Raw genomic sequence first — 21,033 nt, 5'->3', positions numbered from 1 at the left:
AGTGTACGTGGAATAGCTTCATGGTCCACCAGTGGGCCCTGAGCCACAGTTTGGGATTCACTGCTACAAGTCATACCTGTATGTGGACATTTGAAACATTTCCATATGGCACAAAAAAAATCTGCCAGTAGGCCTATCTGTGAAGAGCACAGGGTGCCAATATACCAAATTTGTCCTCTGGTATGCAAATAATTCCATACCGTCCAAGTCCACGTGTTATAAATAATTAATAATTTAAATAACTAATGTCACAGGCGCCGGAAGGAATTTTGAAGTGGTGGTGCATCTTTTTTTCTAACTTCTTTCTGTATTTCTTAACAATGTTACTGTTGCTACACTGCACTTCTTTGTCTTTAGTAAAAGTTGAGAGCATTTAGGGAGCCCAAAAGTGGGGATGCAAATGCACCACTGCATCCCCCTTTCCGGCACCTATGACTAATGTACACCAAATGTAAGTCAAAATAAGCTAAACATTACCATTATAAGAGCTGCATGATTATCTATTGCATCTCTGAACATAGCAACTATTAAATTATTGTTTTATATATCCCAGTGAGGCCCTGACTCACAGGCCTAGACTATGGTTGTGAAAGGGGATGCATGAAAAATAGGGCTAGTGTGCGTCCTTCGAAGTGTATCAGCCTTCCTAATCATGCCCAGTGATGGATTACTCTTTGGTGAACTCTGCGGCGAATCCAATAATTAGGCTGACACACTTCCAAGGCTCATACACTTGACATTGGGAAATAGTGGTAGTGTGGCACAACCCATGGGGTGGGGTGGGGTGGGGGTTGGCTAGAATATACAGGTATATGGGGGGCCCCGTCATGGTGAAGTTTGGGAATCCTGATATAAACCACCCAATGGCCTCTCCATGTCCCCTGGTGAACCGGTATGTCTCCATGCTCTGGACATTGTGCTGATGGACACAGCAAACCTTGTCACAGCACACAATTGATGTCAGGTGCTGAGCAACTTTGGTGGATAATAGGACACCTACAGGGGTATGAAACCGTCAAAATGCATGTGACCGAAAAAATCAGACGGGATGTAAAAAAGATAAACGGTCTGAAACCTAGGCCTATAACTATTTTGGGGGCGAATTAAGATGTCCAATTTCTACCCATTGCTTTTTAAATCTACAGAATTGTAGGCAAAGTGGATTCACAAGTGTTGCTTCCAAATCGAACACGGAGAAGTATGATTGACTGGGAGTTGCATTGCTTTGGCGTTCCCTTTATTTTTTGTAGTAGTGTACATGACACATCCAGCATGTGGTGCTCAGCATGATGAACACCTGAGGCCAACTGAACATGCCACAAATGTAGCATTTCATACACAAGTTACATTAACATTTAGTTTCACTTCTAAAAGGTTTGCAACAGTGTTATCATACATGACTATCAGTATGTGTGCTTTTACTGCATGCGTGTGCGCGCACATGTTGGAAGTGAGTCAGAAAGAATGTAAATTCATGGAGGATCAGTATGTTAGCTTTTACTGCAGCGTGTGAGAGACAGTACGATTTGTAGGGGGAGGGAGATAGTCATCTCTTCTGGTTTTGATATTGCCACATTTTCTACATGATTTTAATCCGTTCAATGTATTGCCATTGATATTGATTGAAATCTGCAACATTATTCCCCACTTCTGATTTCTGACAAATGGCACCCTGGTGAGATTGTCCATGTCTAATTTTTTAGCGTAACTGCACATTGGAGACTAGTGAGGGTTCTTTGCCAACCCTTCTACATAGATATTTGACAAAGTACACTTCACTTAAAAGAACACAAGAGATTGTGGCATGGAAGTCACTTTTATTTACACACCCATAACCAACAGTTTACTTCAGAGGAATGAAGCGAGAAGAGTGCGTGGCTCCAATACCGGGGCGACCGTGTTTGACGGGCTTGTATGTGATTGAGAACTCCCCCAGGTAGTGACCGATCATCTCAGGCTGAAACAAAAGAGGGGAAAAAAAATCAGTTTAGCATCACAGCACTGATATTACCTTCACCATCATGACAGCTCTGTTGTTCAATTGTTCAGGGTACACATCACCAATTTCAATTTCCAAATGAGGAACCCGGTTCTCAAAAGCATCATTGCTAACCAGCCAACAACTTCAAATCGGAAATTGTGTTGCAACCATAGCATCGATGTAGTCAAGAAACGCACCCCAGATTTAGGGACAGGTGGCCTGTCCTCCAAACACATTTTAACTACTTCACTTCAAATCACATTTGCTCACAAATAGAAATAATGCATATTCATCAAAATCAGCTTGTGATTTTAGATAAGCTTAGCAGTTTGCTTTGGCTTACCATCAGTGCACTCAAGTTGTCCTGTTCCCATGTGCATTATTTGTGTCATTAGTGTACGTCTCGCAGAGTTCTTTTTGTGGTCCTTTGTTTTGATTTCAAATGTTATGCATGCTAATGTCACATTGGCGTTTCTTTAACCTGAGCAGTACTTGAAACTGGCTAGAAAGGTGTGCTAAGCCATCAGATGACCAAAAACTACAACCTTCACACAAGATGATTCACAGCAGCCCTCCATGTCACTACCTTAACTTGTGGCTGGCAACTCTTGCATTGACTATACTTCAATTTCTGCTGGCACTGGTTTTGTCTACCACAATAAGCCCTCCAATCAAAAGAAAGGCACAACAGATGACTATGCATCCACATCTCAGGTGGAGGACACAAGAGCCCTAAACAGGTGCTTCACCATCCTACAGTGTATGGATGCCACTTCCATAAAAGTATTACAACTCACTCAAGCACTGTTTACTATAGTTACTACAAGGGCTCCAGGCCTTACAAGAACATTTTAACGTGATTTTCAACTAGATTTTCATCAGCAAAGTTACTGACAATGAAACCGACTTCACTATTGAGCATCTAAACCCCCTCATCAGTGAGTGCCTGACGCACGCAAATACACCACTGCCTAAGCACACGGATCGGGTTAGAGTCATCATAAATGCAAGAAAAAAATTCAGCGCAAGTCATAACTAGCAAGAGGGCACCTTCTAAATGCTTGGGTATAAAAACAAACCCATTCATTCATCACCAATGCAAGGTCACTGGACAACAAAAGGCCAAAGGCAGAATTTCAACTACAGCAGCATCATGCATAGAAAAGCATACACCACCAACAATGAGCTCTAGAGCCTATACATCCTTCAAACCCACTAGTACATCCCTGTTAAAACAGGATCCAACTGCAAGACTTTATAACACAGCACTTAAGTACTGAATATCTGCACTTTAGCATGGGACAGCATTTAGGTTGTGTTTTGTTGCCATATTATAAACCTGTCTTTATGTCCTAGATGGGGGAGGGTGCTCTGTGCATCATGTGTTTTTGTAACCATCAGAAGCACTCTAAATGGCACAAAAAAAACCCCCAAAGAATGTGGTCTCACCTTGATTTCAACCTGGTTGAAGGTCTTTCCGTTGTACACGCCGACCATGGATCCAACCATCTCGGGCAGGATGACCATGTCTCTCAGGTGGGTCTTGACCACCTCTGGCTTCTCCATGGGGGGAGCTTCCTTCTTGGCCTTGCGCAGGCGCTTCAGAAGGGACTGGTGCTTGCGGCGCAGACCCCGGTTCAGCCTGCGGCGCTGACGGGCGCAATACAGCTGCATCAGCTGCTCACTGTGGACGTAGCGGATACACAAAGGGAACACAGAACAATAATGATGCTTCTAGAACGTAAAGACCGCCATCATTGTAGCACCGCTTGATTGAAAATGTAATGTCACATTGATGACTATTTAAGCCACCTTTTACCAGGATCCTTACTAATAGAAGAAGCCAGTTGAGATACAGTTACATGCAAACACTCAGTTCATGGCAGTTTATGCTTGATATTCAGACATTAACACACATTGACATGCTAGAAAAGTCACGCTTCTAGCACAGCCAGCTTTCACTGATACACTGCGATCAGTGGGGCTCTCAAACTCGGAGGACTATGCCAACAACCCAGCAAATTGATTCAAGGCTACACATACACCTTATTCAATCACATACATACTACAGCTAAACCTACTTGTGTTTCACACGTCTGCTTAAGTCCACAATGTCAGAATCACGAAGCATATCATGGGTATGCTACTGCGGCATGAGTTACTCACTAGGACATGTCCAGGAGCTGGTCCAGGTCCACTCCTCTGTAGGTGAACTTCCTGAAGGTACGCTTCTTCTTTTGCTCGGCGTCCGCCTGAAAATAAATAAACACAGAGATGGCAAAACTGGTCAGAACTACAGTACGCATGCTACAGATCAATAACGCTAACAAATCGGTAGCTAGCAAGCTAGGCAATGGGAAATCTCTGTACACATTAGCATGTTTCGAGTTAGCTTTCAGATTCACTGAGTTTGGGCATACACTCATTATGCAACAAATACACTACGTGAACGTGAAAGTGTGGTAAGACATCACGGTTATCTTTATTTTCCCAACAATATTGTCAACTACAGTGTGTACATGTTTTACATGGGAATCAATTCGGGTTCAGACGGTGTCCAACCCGCTACATAAATTTGTAGTTCCATCAAAACCTTGTGCCAAGTCAAAATTGCAAAACTGAAGGGCCATTAAGTAGTGGTAATATATTCGTGAAGTGGGTAGCTATATTTTTGGCCACAATGGAAGATGGATAAGGATTTTAAAAAACAGAAAATGTCATGAAAAGCAGTAACCCACCATCTTGTCTGAGTTCCACCGGAAAAAGGAAGGAGGCACGGCGTTGCTCGGGATTTGTCGATGGTCTCTTATGCCGAACTCTCAGGAAAAAGCGCGCCACCTGCCGTCCAGGAGGTGCTACATTTTAAGTGGCCCACTGAAATTAATATATTTTTCTCAATCTTTATCTCCCTTGAAATAAGCAATTAAGAACAAAACCCCACCACGCCCAGTGTGGTTATAGACACACAAAAAAAACCCGATTTTAACAAAATGTCTAATAGACATAATCGACTGACCATCGACGGCGATGCTGTGGAGAGAGTGAGCAGCACCAAGTTCCTTAGAGTGCACATCAGCGACGACCTCTCTTGGACCACCAACACTACATCACTGGCGAAGAAGGCCCATCAGCGTCTCTACTTCCTGCGCAAACTAAAGAAGGCAAGTGCTACACCCTCCATCATGACAACATTCTACAGAGGAACCATAGAGAGCGTCGTGTCCAACTGCATCACAGTGTGGGGAGGAAGCTGCACGGAGAAAAACAGGAAGACACTCCAGCGTGTTGTGAACACAGCGAAGAAGATCATTGGAGTACCACTCCCCTCCCTGCAGGACATTTACACCACACGCCTCACCCGGAAAGCACTGATGATCATCCAAGACACAAGCCACCCTGCACACAAACTGTTCAGCCTCCTGCCCTCTGGAAAGAGGTACAGGCGCCTCCGTTCCCGTACCACCAGGCTGGCGAGCAGCACAATGCACCAAGCGATCAAGATGCTGAACACTCAACCCACTCTCCCTCCACTGTCAGCCTCTAGCCAGCAAGGCCACTGACAACCCCCCCCCATCCCCCACCACCATATCTGCGACTGAACATTCCACCTGCACTACTATACTTGTGACTGAACTTTCAACCTGCACTAACTCAAAACATGCACACACACACACACACACACACACACACACACACACACACACACACACACACACACACACACACACACACACACACAAGCACACTGCACTTTCTGCACTAAACCCAAACATAAACATACTGACACACACTGACACACACACACACACACACACACAGACACACACGAACACACACACAGACGCACACCGCACCTTCTACCTGCACTAAACACATACACACACACACACACACACACACACACACACACACAAACACACACACACACACACACTGCTGCTGGTGTACTTGACTTGACAGACCTTTTTAATATTTAATATTTATTTTTCTTCAAAATGCTACTATTACCATGTCAGAACGCTATAAAGGACTTTTTTAGGAAAGCACAAAAGCACAACAATACCTCTTAATGTATGTCCTCTACAAGTCTTCTGTTGTCCAGTCTTGCACTTTAAATGTCTGTATGAGCACTGTCTATGTCCATACTGTCTTAAGTCCATGTATAAGTACTGTCTATGTCTATACTGTCTATGTCCTTACCTAGATTAGTCTATGTCTGTATGGGAAAGCAAGAAATGTAATTTCAAATTCTTTGTATGACCAGTGCATGTAAAGAAATTGACAATAAAACCTACTTGACTTGAGGATTCACCCTGGCCTTAATAGAATTCATTTAATAGATGTGAAGGGGTGCAACAAAAGGGAATGTGTGCTCTCCAGTAGCACTGGTGAAACAACACATTTATGTAGGCATAGGCCTATAGCAGCTAAAGCCTACTTTGTTGTTGCAGATCAGTATAAACCAGGGCTGGGGAACTTATGTCTCAAGGGCCGTTCATGGCCATGCTATCCGGCCCACTATATAATTTTAATGTTATGCAGTTTCACATGAAATATGACACGTTTTGTAAAGGAATCTTAGAAATTACATTTGCAGAACAATTAAGTTATATTTCAGGGGAGCTAGAGAAGGGGGTCTGTTGTAAAGGTGACTGCCTTCAATATAGGCCTTTAAAGTGGAGGGGGGAAACCTGGTTTGTGTTCATATGGTGGCCCTTGGAGGACTTCTACAGCCCTTGGAGGAATTTGAAGTTGCCCCTCAAATGAAAAAAGTTCCCCACCTCAGTTCCAAAAACACTTGCTGTTTTGACCATCAGTGTTGGAGAGTATTTGATTACCCAGATTACAATATTCAGATGAGACATTTTGAGTATTTGTATTCCCGTACAGTTACTGCTTCAATAGGTGGTAATCAGAATACAGTTACTATGCAAAAATAAAGATTACAAGAAGGACTTTCTTGTTTGACATGTTAAGATTTCCTGAGATTTTTGGCCATTCCACGCATTGTCAGAAACCCAAACAGAACATGCAAATTGATGCAATAAGAGCTTCTATGTAAATGTCATGTTAATGTTGATGACGTCAGTAATTAGGACCCAGAGGCACCAGGGCATGTGTAAAAGTGCAGAAATCTGTCAGTGCAATGCAAGCAAAGTGTGTAAAATGCATTGACAACATTAACTATATTACTAAAAGTATTTGCTAACTTGCCTTTACTCACATATGAACTAACCTGATGATCCTAACTCATAGGGTTCAATATGATGTCGATGCACCTTTTGTAGAGGTTACAGCTTCAACTCATCTGGGAAGGCTCTCCACAAAGTTGAGGAGTCTGTTTACAGGATTTTGTTTTACCATCAGGATACCAAAACAATTCCATGCTCCCAACGTTGTGGGCACAGTTTGGAGCATGCCCCTTCCTCTTCCAACATGACTGCAGTGCACCAGGACACAGTGTATGGAATGGATGAACTCGGGGCCGGATTAACTCACAGGCTAGATATGGCTGCAGCCTAGGGGCCCCCACCTCCCAGGGCCCCCTGATCTTCCAAAAGCAAAACAATTATTTTAAAAATTAATTTAGCATCTTGAGTACAGTTGGTAGACATGTTATCCTTAATTCCTAGCTCGTAGTTATGACACCTGTAGCATAGGAGCCCCAAGCCATCTTAATCAAGCTCTGGATGAATTTGACTGACCTGCAGAGTCCTAACCTGAATCCAACACCTTTGGGATGAATTAGAGCAGAGACTGAGAGCCAGGCCTTCTCGACGAACAGCAGTGTGTGACCTCACCAATGCACTTTTGGAAGAATGGTCAAAATTTCCGATGAACACACTCCTCCATCTTGTGGACAGCCTTCACAGATCACTTGAAACTGAAATAGCTGCAAAAGGTGGACCGATATCCAGTAATGTTGAACCCTATGGGTTATGGAATGGCAGTTATATTCATATGCGAGTCCAGGCAGGTTAGTGAATATACTTTTGGTAATACAGTGTAGGCCAATATCAAGTAATCAAAAATCATCTTAAGTATTCAGATTATGTTACTCAAATTGCATAATTCAGTATTATGTTAGAAAACTACATATAAGCTATACAACTACACTATATATTCTTTTTGAAAAGTAAATGGTTATGTGCAGAGTAGATTGTATTGACGTAAGTCGGTTCTATGTGCATTGAGCAGACACTTATTTCCTGCCATGTCTCCTGGTTTTCATGCTAAAACCTGTGGTGAGTTGTTGGGTTTCGACAGGATGTTTTTTTTTATTTCATGTTCAACATTTCATAGATATAAATACATTTTACTGCAGTTTCTTCATCTTGAAGAAATAAGACTTTGTAATGTAGGAATAGTCTCTGCATTCTCACTGATGTGTGAACTAAATGAGATGCGTTGGTCAGTAGTTCAAGTGAGGTCTTCTGACACTCCTGTAAGATGTCAGTGAGTGCATGCACCAGGGTCATTGAGTGCAAGGGCAGGCCATTGAGTTCTGACCAAGTGCCAAATGTAATAATCTACAATACATGTTCATGGAAGCAATCATTACAGACAAGTAAATGATTGTTTGATTGTATTAGATTGTAAATCTACAGAACCCAATCCACACACCCCATCGCAGAAGAGATGTAGAATGCGAGACCGATACTGGCGTGTTCTACTCTTATTAGTTACAAAACAACTTGACAACAGGAAGCCTTTAAAGATTTTTGTTCAAACTGTTAAAACACCTTTTGTGGATCATTAATTGCTTATGCGACGTCACCAAACATTTTTTTCAAGGGCTTTGACTTCACTTCCCTCAAAAGCAGCTTGACTGTGGATACTAGGCTGCTGTTTGAGAACACATATTGCTCCCTCTTGTGGTGGTTTAGAGGACTTTCCACAAGCTTCAACACCCAGCCACGGGCCTATATTAAGAAGCGAGTTCAGGAGTAAACCAGGTTAAGTTCAGAGGGAAATCATCTGAGGACTCCAGGCTCTTCTATTAGATGAGTTACCTCTTAATTTAACCTGGTTTACCCCTGAACCAGCATCTTAGTATAGGCCACAGGTATGGACAGACAGGGATGGGTGGCAGTGGACTAGACGATGGCTGAAAATGACATACAGTACATCTCAAGTTATTGCAGCGTACACAGCAGACACTTTCAGATGGTTGCTGAAAAAACTAAAAGTTCAGGGCAAACAGCAGGTGGCCCTATTCAGCCTCTGATTTGGGCAACAGCAAGAGAAACCAGATGAGGTTATCCGTAACCTATTGGTAGAGTAGGTATGGACGCAGTCATCTCATCAAACTTGGATCAAAGAGCAGATCAGTTGTGAGCATAACATGAGCATTTTCTTAGGTCAGGTGACATAGAATAGGTCTACCAATTTCAGGTACGCACTGTACATAACACTTTCTGGTACCATCCCTGAAACACTGAAGTGATACAGACTCTAAAATTATAAGATCAAATACGGATGTTGATAAACACATTTAACACATTGAAATTTGTGACACAACGGCATCATTTTAAATAATTTATTTCACATAAAATTTTCCTTTTTGTCGCTCCAGTGCAAAATGCACCGAGCCAGCCACCTGAGGGAAGTCTACATCCTTAAATAAAAAACAAGCAAAGCGCACAGTCGTACAAAATTCTTTAAAAAAATTGCACAGTTTAGGTGTATAATATATATTTTCATATTTTTTTCAATTTTAAACAAACCTAAAAATAAAACGTTCAAAGGCTCAGAAAGTAAACAAAATCCACAAAATGAAAAATAAAAATAGTTTCTTTTTTTCCCTACTCCATGTTAAAGCTGAATAAAGACCCTGTAACTCCATGTATCTAGGTTTGTCTTCTCTGTGCTGAGACCAGCCCAGGTAGCTCAAACATATTGCTAAGTAGTTTCGGCCCAAATACAAAACATGAGGAAAAAACGTTTTGCTCAGAGTAGCTTTTCAGTAGTCCGTCCTCCTACTTCTTAGTGTGTATTGGTGAGACGATAAGAGAGCAAAATCAAGTCCTCTGGGATGTGTAAGAAGTACTTAGGACTTTTTTTCTCTTTTTCTTTTTTTTCGTTTTGTTTTGAGTTTTTAAGAGTTTGTGTGTCATTTCTTTCGTCAATATTAGGATTCAAATGTTCAGGAAGAAAAAAAGAAGAACCCAGCCCAACAACCACCCCAGAAATCCAGTGTCTGTCTCTTCACCATGACCGAGAGGTTCCGTGTGTGTTCTGTATGTGTCTGTTTGTGTATGTGAGAGAGATTGAGAGAAAGAGAAAGAGAAACAGAAAGAGAGAGAGAGAGAGAGAGAGAGAGAGAGAGAGAGAGAGAGAGAGAGAGAGAGAGAGAGAGAGAGAGAGAGAGAGAGCGTGTCAATATGTGTCTGTGCCCGCGAGTGTGTGTTCATGAGTGTGTTTCGGTTTCCCTGACGTTGTGGGGCCAGTGTGGTTGTGTTTTTCCTGGCCTCAGCGTCGGTAGGGGTGGAAGCCCTGGACGTTGTGGTTCTGGCCGCGGCCGAAGGTGCCTGCGGCAGGCTGAGGCCCGGCAGAGGGTTGTGCCGTGGGGGGCGCGTACGATGCCGGCTGCTGATTTGGGTCTGCAAAGGTGTGCCCAAACCCGCTCAGGTCCTGCCCGTAACCTGCATTCACAGACAGGCACGCACGCAGACACAGATAGACACGCACACACAATCACAAACACACACACAAGCACAAACACAAATACAGAACACATGCAAAAGACCGGAACACAAACTTTGAGTGTGTAACACCTGTAAGAAGAGCTAGGACTTGATTATAAAACCAATAAAAGATAGAAACAGGTCGAGACTTAAGTGCTGCCTCTTGCGTTTAATGTGTTATTTGCATTGGCTTTGATCCATCAACACTGCCAGCGGAGACTGGCCTCTAGGGAAGAGATTAAAGCGTTTTGAAGAGTACAGCGTTATTAAGGTCTTATCAACAGGGCTTACGAGGTCACAGCTCTGCAGCATGGCTTTGTTGAGGACCAACTCCAAGACAACATCAGTAGAGTATGAACAGCATGTGGCGGAGCATGGAGAGAGATAAATAGATAGATAGATTGGTAGATAGATGCCCAGACTTGATTAGCCAATTATAACATCAGGTATGGAATAACGAATTAGGCCAAGCACGGCGCCGGGAGGTCTCTCCCTGGAGATTTACCATGTTGCATATCCTAGGAAGATCAGATGTCTGGAAAGAGGCTTGGCAGCAGGGTTGCCAGATGTGTCTGATTTTTAAAATGTATTTGCAGACGGTCATCCTAAGCAGCCCAACTGGGCAGGAAGCTGCCCAATCTGGCAACACTGCTTGGCAGAGAGGCTTTAGCAAAGATGGTGAAAGGAAAAGGATTCAGATTTTGTTTGTGTGTTTTGAGGTTACGTTGAAAAAATCTTGAGGTCAATCAATTGATTTATTATTTATACATTTATTGATTTTATTTTTTTAGGCACTTGGTGGGTCCACGAGTCGACTTTAAAGTTATTTTGTAAAGTAGGAGGGAAGACACTGCAGACAAGACCTAAAATAAAAAGCAACAGTTGCTGGGAGACGGGCGTCAGGATTTCTGAATGTGTTTCTCTCTAGTGATCATTTTCGCGCCAGTCGCAAGGTCCTCACATGATTCAAAATAAAATGAAGTAACCAGAGCAGGAAGAAAAGAACGAAAAAAAAGACCATTGTAACAGACAGATCAGGAGATAATAAATAATAAAAGAAAAAAAAGAAATCGAAACACTGTCCACCCAAATGAGATAACGTCAGAGATTAAATCTCAGAGTCCCTTTTTTCTTGTTGCCATTAGATCATCCTTTCACCAGCAAAGCAATGCAGGGCGGAGAGCGGAGGAGAGGTGGGGTGGCGGGGAGGTGGAGAGCTAGGGCATGCAGGAGGAGATGAATAGAGGAGAGGGAGGCGAGTGAGGCGAGAGTGGAGGAGGGAGGAGCACAGCTGCTGTCATCCAGAGGAGAGAGCCAGGAGCTCGGCTGCAGTTACAGGTTGACCCCCTTCTACTTCTGCTGCCCTCCTTTTACTGTCATTGAGATAACTTCGTTTCCATTCCTCTTTTTTTAAAGGCTTGAACCAATTAGATTTGTTTCTCAAAAAACTTTGGAAAAGCTCTGTCTCAGGACAAGCGGCGTGCAGCTGTGCGTTACCACACCAGCGAGGTGGCGCGGCACGATGTGATAGCAGCTGATGTAATGTGTGCACAGGTGCACAGGATTACATGGGAATGCAGGGGAGGGAGGGAGGGATGAGGGAAAGAGAAATGAACAGAACACGAAAAGGGGTGAAGAAAAATGAGTCCTATACACCATAAAGAAGTAATGGATTGAAGAGTGGATTCTGCAGCTTTTTCAATGAGGAGGCTGAATGAATCTGAGTAATAAGGCTGAATAATAAGGCTTTATTTACTTATTGGTAAAGTAAGTAAGTTGAATCATTGGGTGTTTGTGAAAGGCAATGCTTCAGACCTACCTGAACTATATCCCTGCTCATCCTGACCTGTGTGTGAGGGACGCGTGGGTCCGTAGGAAGAGGGGTCCTGGGGATAGTTACCCAAGCCTAGCGGGGAGATGAGGGGAGACCAGGTTCACTAAACCCAGAGAGGCTCACCTTAACAAGTAGCGTTATGGCTGCTGCTGCTGCCCTTAGCAAAATATGACTGCAGCTACTGTACAAGGAGGGGATGGTAGTAGCCTGCCAGCACTTATGTATACGTAAAAGCTATCTAGAGATGCCTTTAAAATCCACTTTTTAGAAGAAGTTTTTATTTCCTTTTTTCTGTCTCGTTTTAATTTATTTTCTTAATTCCAAAACTCTGAGCTTTTGGCTTTTGGCTTACTTTGAATGGGTTGAGATCGGACTCTATAAGCTGGTGGAGCCGATCGCTCTGTACCCATACTAGTAGGCAGCAGGTGAGCTGTGAATGGGCGGCCGCTGTCCTTGGCTACGTTACAGCTTATGGGCGTGTGCTTAGGTGCCGAGGGGTTAGCAGCTGGATGGAGGCAAAGCACAGGCATGGTACACACACACACACACACACACACACACACATTTATACTGTACACTCAAACACATCATACAGTAGTGTACGGACACATACACACAACAGGATGGCAGTCGCTTTTTCCAGACACTGGAAGCTCGTTATTATTATAAAACTATTCCACCGTTACACGTACGTACATACATACATACACGCACACCCACGCACAACTTCCCCACAGGCTTACGCAGCCAATAGCCAAACCCCAACCCCCCAAAAACAAAAACAAAAGGGTACAGACCCAAACCCGCCGCTGCAGCTTGGTGCGATTTGTTCACGTAATCCCCAAAAGGATTAGAGAGAGTTCTCCGATGTCCTGATCTAGTTTGTCAAAACTATCGCCAGGTGCTGATTCAGACTCTCCTGTACCCACAAGCACTTTTGGGGGTGGGGCGAGCTTGTAAAGCGCAGTGCCAGCCAAGCCAGACCAGGATGTGGTCGTCCGGTACAAAAATAGGCCTAACTGCAACTGAACTTAGTTGCGCTCCTATTAAACAGATGTGTCAATCCCAGGCTCATAAAGTTGAAATGCTGCCACGCTGTCTTTCTAAGAATTATGATGTCTAACATCTAACGTCTAACCACCCTGGGTGATGGGTACGATCAGCTGATTTATGTTGGATCAAATTCGTGTCAGCGTTTTCACTTTCACTAATAAATGTGTTATCTATAAATTAATTTATCATAACTTTATAATAAATGTGTTTTCTGATGGATTGTAAGAAAGGGAGCCAATTTCACACCAAGTGGACCAAGTGATTTTATCCTCGTCTCATCAGAAAGGGGCCTTGGAGGGGAAAGGAGAGGGGCAGCGGGCGGCCAAATCATGCAACACCTCACACTGCCATCCATATTGCCATAGTAGTGTGTTGTGTTCTCTTTTAAACAAAAAAGAAACAGTTACAACAACAACAACAACAACAACAACAATGAACACAAATTCCCTCTCAGCAAAAAGAGCAATACAGGATGATCTAATTCAAACATACACCATCGGTTACCAGTCGGTAAAAGCTGGGCTCCCGAGCAGAGTCTGACATAGGAAACCCTGTGGAGTCAACTGGAATGGGGAGCTGGAAATGGACAGCGCAGGGGGAGGGTGGAGGAGAGGAGGGAACGAAGGGGAGGGGATGCGATGGAGGAGGGAGAGAGAGGGGTGGAGGAGAGGAGAGGAGTGGGAAGGGTGGAGAGGAGAGGAGAGGAGAGGCAAGGGAAGAGCGGAGAAGAGAGGAAAGGAGAGGGGACATGGGGCACAGTAGCAGGGACAGGAGAGGGATTAGAGGGAACGGAGGAGGGAGAGAGAGGGATGGAGGGAGGAGAGGAGAGGAGAGATGGGGCGCAGTAGCAGGGGGCAGGGGAGGGGGGTATGAGCTGTGAGCTCCACTGGCAGCGTGTCATGCAACAAAGCTCCATGGGCATCAACACAAGCTCTCTGTCTTTTTCTCTCTCTTGCTCTCTTTCTCTCTCTCTTTCTGCTGGAGCTACGGTATGAAAAAAGGGGCCAAGTTTAACAGCTGCAGAAATGAGCAGCTGCTCAACACACAGTGGGATGCGTGCCATCAACATGTGTGTACTTTATGTGTGGGTGTGTCTGTGTGTTAGGGAGAGAGAGAGAGAGAGAGAGAGAGAGAGAGAGAGAGAGAGAGAGAGAGACAGAGAGAAAGGAGAGAGAGAGAGAGAGAGAGAGAGAGAGAGAGAGCGAGCGAGAGAGCGAGAGAGAGAGAGAGCGAGAAGGGGTGTGTATTGTATGTGTGGGAGTGTGTGTGTGGGAAAAAGGACAACGAGAGAGTTTGAATGAGAGAGAGAGAGAGAGAGAGAGAGAGAGAGAGAGAGAGAGAGAGAGAGAGAGAGAGAGAGAGAGAGAGAGAGAGAGATCAGGGGTGGAAATTAATTTTGCATATTTTGCTGGTGGCTAGTGTGCATTTCCATCCCTGGTGGCTGTATTTGACTGTGTGTGACTTTAAATGTGTCCACCTCTATATTGAACAAGGGAGCTTGCCCAAGCTGGTGAAGATCCCGCTGATATTAAGTCCCAAGTCCTCTCTGATAACTCTAACAACCATTTTAGTCAAGTCTGCCAAATAAACGCATTCTTGTCCTGGTTTAAGGGACTTTAAGACTTAAAAGCAGATGGATTTTGGACCCCCCCCCCCCCTCCCCCCAACACACACACACAGCTTGCACATTTGAATGGGTGCAGGTCACTGCTGTGTATAGCTGGGTGGTTTTAATGAGTGAGTATGCATGTCTTGTTTTGTGGGGGAGTGGCTGTCACGCATCATACCGGTTGTAGGGTAATTAAGGACTTAAGAGCAGATGAAACTTGAATCCCCCCCGCACCCTTAGCGTCAGCGTTTGAATGGGTAGAGTTGATGAGGTGAATAGGCAGTATGTACAGTATAAGTATGTGGGTATGTGGTCTGGGGTTGCATTGAGGTGGCTGATGTGCATCACACTGGCTATAAGGGAATTAGGGATTTAAAAGTACACAGAACTTGGACTTTACCCCACCCTTAGCGTCTGCGGTTGAATGCAGCACAGGCTGGTGAGGTGAATAGGTAGGTAAGATAGATAGGTAATGACGTGGTTTGGTGCGTTTGGTGTTGCTGTGGGGTGGGGTGAGGTGGTAGGTACGCACCATACTGGCTGTAGGAGAATTCTGGCTGTCCGGCGGCGGCTTTGCTCAGCTCCTGAGTGGGGGTGGTGGCGGGGGCGAAGCCCAGAGGGGCGGTGCCCGGGGTGGTGGGTGGAGGGGGCATCCCCTGCGGCACAAACTGGTCGCCTTGAGGTGTGCCGAAGCTGTAGCCTGTGTCAAATCACACATATATGCACACACACACAAAAAGGGACAACAAGGCCAGACGATGCGGGTGAGAGCGAAACACAAGGCGCTAGAGGTAAGAATTTACACATCTGGAATGCTAGAGTGAATGGATATACTGGTAGTCGTGCAGCATATAACTTTACAGTGCATTACAATGGACCTTCAGGATTTGTATGGAGGGTGAAAAGAAGATCCGCACAATACTGCCCTGCAAAGGCATGCAAATATGGTGGACTGTTCCTTTAAAACTAAGAAATTGATTTCCAAGCTGCAATAAGAAGCAGGGTTCCCCCAGGATTGTTAAACCTAAATTCAATGCTTTTAAGACCTTTTTTAATGCATGTTCACATAAAATTTAATACTTTTATCGCACCCATTATTTCAATAATATTGAACGAAATTCAATTAAGAAAGCGCGTATCAAATTCAAACCTCATTACTTCTTAAGAGATTACCTCTCTGTTTGGCACAAGAATGTACATTTATCGAAAATACAATTAAAACACATGCAAAGTTGCATTGTAGCATCTCAGATTTATTTACTTAAACAAACCCCAGAATTGAATTCAAAAGCTGCTTCAAAAGCACTATTTATTTGTTAATTGCAGATTACCGACTTGCTGTGATGATCACCGATCAGCCAAACACAGAAAGAATTGGAACATTTGCTGTTTTTTATAGGCTATTGACATTTTCTAGGATGAAGTAGACCAATCATAGGCCTAATCATAATTTGCACATGTACTGTAACCTATATTCATACAGTAGGCCTATCTGTCTTTCAACATGTATTAGCCAATATAATGTACAGTTGTGCTCATATGTTTACATACCCCAGCAGAATAAATGCTTTCTTCGCGATTTCTCACAAAATATGAAGGATTACACAAAACCTTTTTTTTCACTCATTGCTAGTGACTAGCTTAAGATATTCATTAGCAATATTCAGTGTTTACTCATTCAAAAGCATGATCACAACCCAAACTACCCAAATGACCCTGTTCAAAAGTTTACATACCCTAGTTTCTAATGCTGAATATGGCCCTGTTTAACATCAGGGACCGCTCTAAATTGTTTGTGGTAGTTGTGGATAAGGCTCTTAATGTTCTCAGATGACAAAACAGCACATTCTTCCTGGCAGAATGGTTGTTTCCTATAATATTTTTGGGTGTCTTGCTGGAACCTCACATTTGAGGTTTCCCCTGAATGGCTCAATGATGTTGAGATCAGGACAGTGAGACGGTCGCTCAAAAACTTCATTTTATTCTTTCTGAAGCTAGTGACGGGTTGATTTGGCTTTCTGTGTTGAAATATTGTCATGTTGGCATGTCCAAACAATGGACCATGTGCAGTTTCAAGGCTGATGTGTGTCAAGTTTCCTCCAGTATTTTTCACAGGGCAATGTATTCATCATTCTGCGAGTATGGATCAAAAGTATAATGCATTTGTAACTCAAATGTCCCCATGAAATCAGTGGTCCATGACCATGTTTCACAGAAGGGTATGGTGTAACTTTCATCATAGGCTCCATTGACTGTTCTCCAAATGGTACTGTTAATAGTGGCCTAAAAAAGTTCCATATTGATCTCATTTTCCAAATGACTTTGTCACAGGCATTTTGATGCTTCTCACTGTGCTATTTGGTGTATCATATGCAAAATAACATGTTTGCATTTTTGTGGTAATGGCTTTCTCCTAGCAACCCCCAACAGCCCATCTTTCCTCAAGTGCCTCTTTCCTGTACAGTTTAAAACATTTTTTCATGTTGTCCTATATTTCACCTGAAGTTATTTTTTGGTTGTCCTATGCCTCCTGAACAATTTCCCTTGCAATGATCATTGCAATGCAATGATTCCCTTGCCCATTGGCTTGATTCCAACCAAACTCCTCATATTGCATTTCTGAATTGAAATTCCAACGGTGCCAACATGACAATATTTCGACACAGAAAGCCAAATCAACCCGTCATTAGCTTCAGAAAGAATAAAATGAAGGTTTTTGAGCGACCATCTCACTCTCCTGATCTCAACATCATTGAGCCACTCAGGGGAAACCTCAAATGTGAGGTTCCAGCAAGACACCCAAAGATATTATAGGAAACAACCATTCTGCCAGGAAGAATGTGCTGTTTTGTCATCTGAGAACATTAAGAGCCTTATCCACAACTACCACAAACAATTTAGAGCGGTCCCTGATGTTAAACAGGGCCATATTCAGCATCAGAAACTAGGGTATGTAAACTTTTGAACAGGGTCATTTGGGTAGTTTGGGTTGTGATCATGCTTTTGAAAGAGTAAACACAGAATATTGCTAATAAATATCTTAAGCCAGTCACTAGCCATGAGTGAAAAAAAAGGTTTTGTGTAATCCTTCATATTTTGTGAGAAATCGCAGAGAAAGCGTTTATTCTGCTGGGGTATGTAAACATATGAGCACAACTGTAAACCTATCAGACTAAATTGGAGTAGACCATTATTATTGTTGTTGGGCCTAATAATTAGGCCTAAATCGTTTCATTATAATGACGTTCAAAAAGCATAATTGCCTACATTTAAATGTACCATTTACAATTTGAGCGTTAAACTGACAATAACCCACTCATTTTTTGAGTCAACAAGTTATTGGTCATAGGGCTAGTTGTGCAAGTAATGATCCCCCTTAATGTAGTGTTTTACAGGTATTTGAGAATAGCACTGCCATAGTCGAATGGCCACAATAATGATTATCCGATAAGACCATGCATGCGTCCATGCTTGTTTACTATTTTTCACCATGCGCAATTATGGGAAGTATGCATTATCTGAGCATGATTCAGTAAGGAAATGCGCCGTGAGCCCCCCTATTCATAGATGGGTCAGGTCTCCTGGTTTAGCAGCGCATCGATTAAAACAAGATCAACTAAGTAGTCGTCTTTTTTCCGAACAGCAAGGGGAAATAGTTCAGAGACGGGATTTGATACGAGTCAAGTTTGCTACCAACAGGTATAGCGTGCCCACGCGTTGGTGTGTGGAGTGCACTGTAGCCTAACCAGTGTGTGATTTAACCGCGGTTACGAGTCTGTGGTTATTATTCTGCCGTGCAATACTAGAACGCAGTAACTCAAAATGGTCGAAACTCATTTGTCTTGTGTCCAAAAATGGTGGTCCAACACCGTCCCGTTTTGGAGAAAACTCATTTTGAAAGTGCAAAAATGACCCAAAAAAGGTTAAACAAAAACGCAGTAAGTCGGCGAGTTACTGCTGCACGTTCCAATGGGACTGGTTTGGGAGTAGACAGTAATACAAGCTAAGAACGCAGTAACTCCTGCAGTAACTCCATTTTGTGGCAGTAATACCAGCCAAGAACGCAGTAAGTCTGTTTTTTGTGGCAAAAAGACACACACATGTTGTTTTTTTGGGTGGGTTTTTGTGTGCATTAAAGTCTATCCTAAACAAGCATTACCAGGAAGTGTCACCACCAATTTACCGACAACACAGTTGTCGCGCCATATGGAAAACTTTGAAGCCTTTTTTCTCAGTTTGCCGTTTTCAGAGTTACTGCGTTCTAAGATTGTAGGGCAGTATTGGCCACCTCAAAAATTCAATGCAAGATTTTAAAAAGAGGCTAAATGTTGCATGACGTCGCCTTGTTTTCTGCTAACGCTTTTAGGAGCTCCTCAAACAAGAGTGTGTTAATTAATGTCGGTGGTCGTTGGTGATACATCTACTAGTTGCGACCAATCGATAGGTCTGTCTCGCCAAGTAGCCTAATTGCGTTTGTAACACAGCTTTGTCATGAAATTGAAATGGCTACAAATGACAGCGGTGGATTTCTGATTGCTCCTTAAGTTTGCTTCACAACGTTCAATAGCCTTAAAAAGAATACCCCAAGAAAACCGGTAACACTCCACAACGTCAGTTCTCCACTGTTTGCATGAACACAATGAAATAAATATAAAGGGGGGGGTGGCTTTGATCACAACCTGCTTCTCGAGTTCAACTGGTGCTTGGACGGCACAAATAAAACTTTGCTGGTTAGTGGAAAAAATACTTGTGCGCTACATCGAGGATAGATAATTGTTAATGCTACACTTCCCGTTGTCGCTGCAGCACTCAAGGTTTGTGCACGTGTTTACAGTGCAACGAATGGACGTTCTGTGCGTCATCTTCATTATGAAAAAAGCCCAGCGTAAACGTTTTCTTGCATAGTGTGCAGCACGCCTCGCGGTCATTCGGCACAGATTTTACCCCAAAGTATTTTGGATCCTGCAGCCACTTGGGGTTAAACCGGCACTTTCCCATTCTTCACCTCACCTCATCAAAAAATGGCGCCGCTGCACTCTAGATTTGTGTTTACAGTAGCGTTCTACAACGAATCATGGGTATTGACGTTCTGTGCGTCATCTTCATTATGAAAAACAAACTTCGTCCTTTAGGTTGCACACTGAAATGTTTTTTGAAAATGTAATGCCGCAGTGAAAAAAATTCCCGACTTTTAACAGCTAATTCAATGCTATTAATGCTCTTAATGCTGGATAACTAAATTCAATGCCTTTTTAATATTTTTAATAACCCGCGGGAACCCTGAAAAGGCTGAAGAATAGAATGTCTGTTGACCTTCTTAGTAGAGTCTGATGAGACAAAGTTACATATTCACTCCCTAGATACCCCTGGCCTAAAAATGACAGCAACACTGTGGACTGTCAAAAAAGGTGAATGAAGGAAAAAGAAAGTGTAAGAGAGAGAGAGAGAGAGAGAGAGAGAGAGAGAGAGAGAGAGAGAGAGAGAGAGAGAGAGAGAGAGAGGCGGCTTTACCCCAAAACTGACCAAACTGAGGCCGCGAGTAAAACCGTTTTTTAGTGGAAGTTTATCTTGAAGTAGAGTCTGATGAGACAAAGTTACTTATTCACTACCTGGACACCCAAATGAAGAATGAAGTTAAAGAGAGAAAGCGAGAGAGAGAGAGGTGTGCCTTTACCCCAAGACTGACCAAACTGAGGCGGCGTGCTGTAGCCCTGTTGTGGGTATCCCTGAGGTGGCGCGAAGCTGCCGGCGGGCGTGGCTGTTACCAGGAAGGCGTTGAAGGGGGAGGGGGGCTGTGCTGGGGCTCCTCTGCCCGTCGGGAGAGGGGGGCCGTACCCTCCTGCTTCACACACACGGTCAGACACACACA

The 21,033-nt window shown here is 43.5% G+C and overlaps 2 protein-coding genes across 13 annotated transcripts in view; both read right to left on the bottom strand.

Moving 5' to 3' along the window:
- Positions 1 to 1,797: 1,797 nt before the first annotated feature.
- Positions 1,798 to 4,838, bottom strand: rps15 (ribosomal protein S15). The gene is made up of 4 exons (XM_063201062.1): positions 4,720 to 4,838; positions 4,148 to 4,233; positions 3,431 to 3,665; positions 1,798 to 1,957 (listed from the first exon to the last, which is right to left on the bottom strand). The coding sequence occupies exons 1-4, from the start codon at positions 4,720 to 4,722 to the stop codon at positions 1,844 to 1,846; spliced, it is 438 nt and encodes a 145-aa protein (XP_063057132.1). The 5' UTR covers positions 4,723 to 4,838; the 3' UTR covers positions 1,798 to 1,843.
- A 4,669-nt stretch (positions 4,839 to 9,507) lies between these two features.
- dazap1 (DAZ associated protein 1) overlaps positions 9,508 to 21,033 on the bottom strand; it is a 28,636-nt gene continuing 17,110 nt past the window's right edge. For 2 of the 12 annotated variants that reach the window (XM_063201049.1, XM_063201051.1), the window contains exons 10-14: positions 20,839 to 21,006; positions 15,697 to 15,864; positions 12,855 to 13,007; positions 12,488 to 12,574; positions 9,508 to 10,626 (exon numbers count right to left, since the gene is read on the bottom strand). In XM_063201049.1, the coding sequence (XP_063057119.1) occupies positions 10,454 to 10,626; positions 12,488 to 12,574; positions 12,855 to 13,007; positions 15,697 to 15,864; positions 20,839 to 21,006 (749 nt within the window). In that variant the 3' untranslated portion in view covers positions 9,508 to 10,453. The remainder of the gene's footprint in view (positions 10,627 to 12,487; positions 12,575 to 12,854; positions 13,008 to 15,696; positions 15,865 to 20,838; positions 21,007 to 21,033) is intronic. The other 10 variants (XM_063201053.1, XM_063201050.1, XM_063201054.1 and 7 more) reach the window with 10 other exon arrangements.

This window comes from Engraulis encrasicolus, chromosome 6, assembly GCF_034702125.1.
Source record: "Engraulis encrasicolus isolate BLACKSEA-1 chromosome 6, IST_EnEncr_1.0, whole genome shotgun sequence".
In the NCBI taxonomy this organism is placed as follows: domain Eukaryota; kingdom Metazoa; phylum Chordata; class Actinopteri; order Clupeiformes; family Engraulidae; genus Engraulis; species Engraulis encrasicolus.
This window is presented reverse-complemented; position numbering and strand designations above follow the sequence as displayed.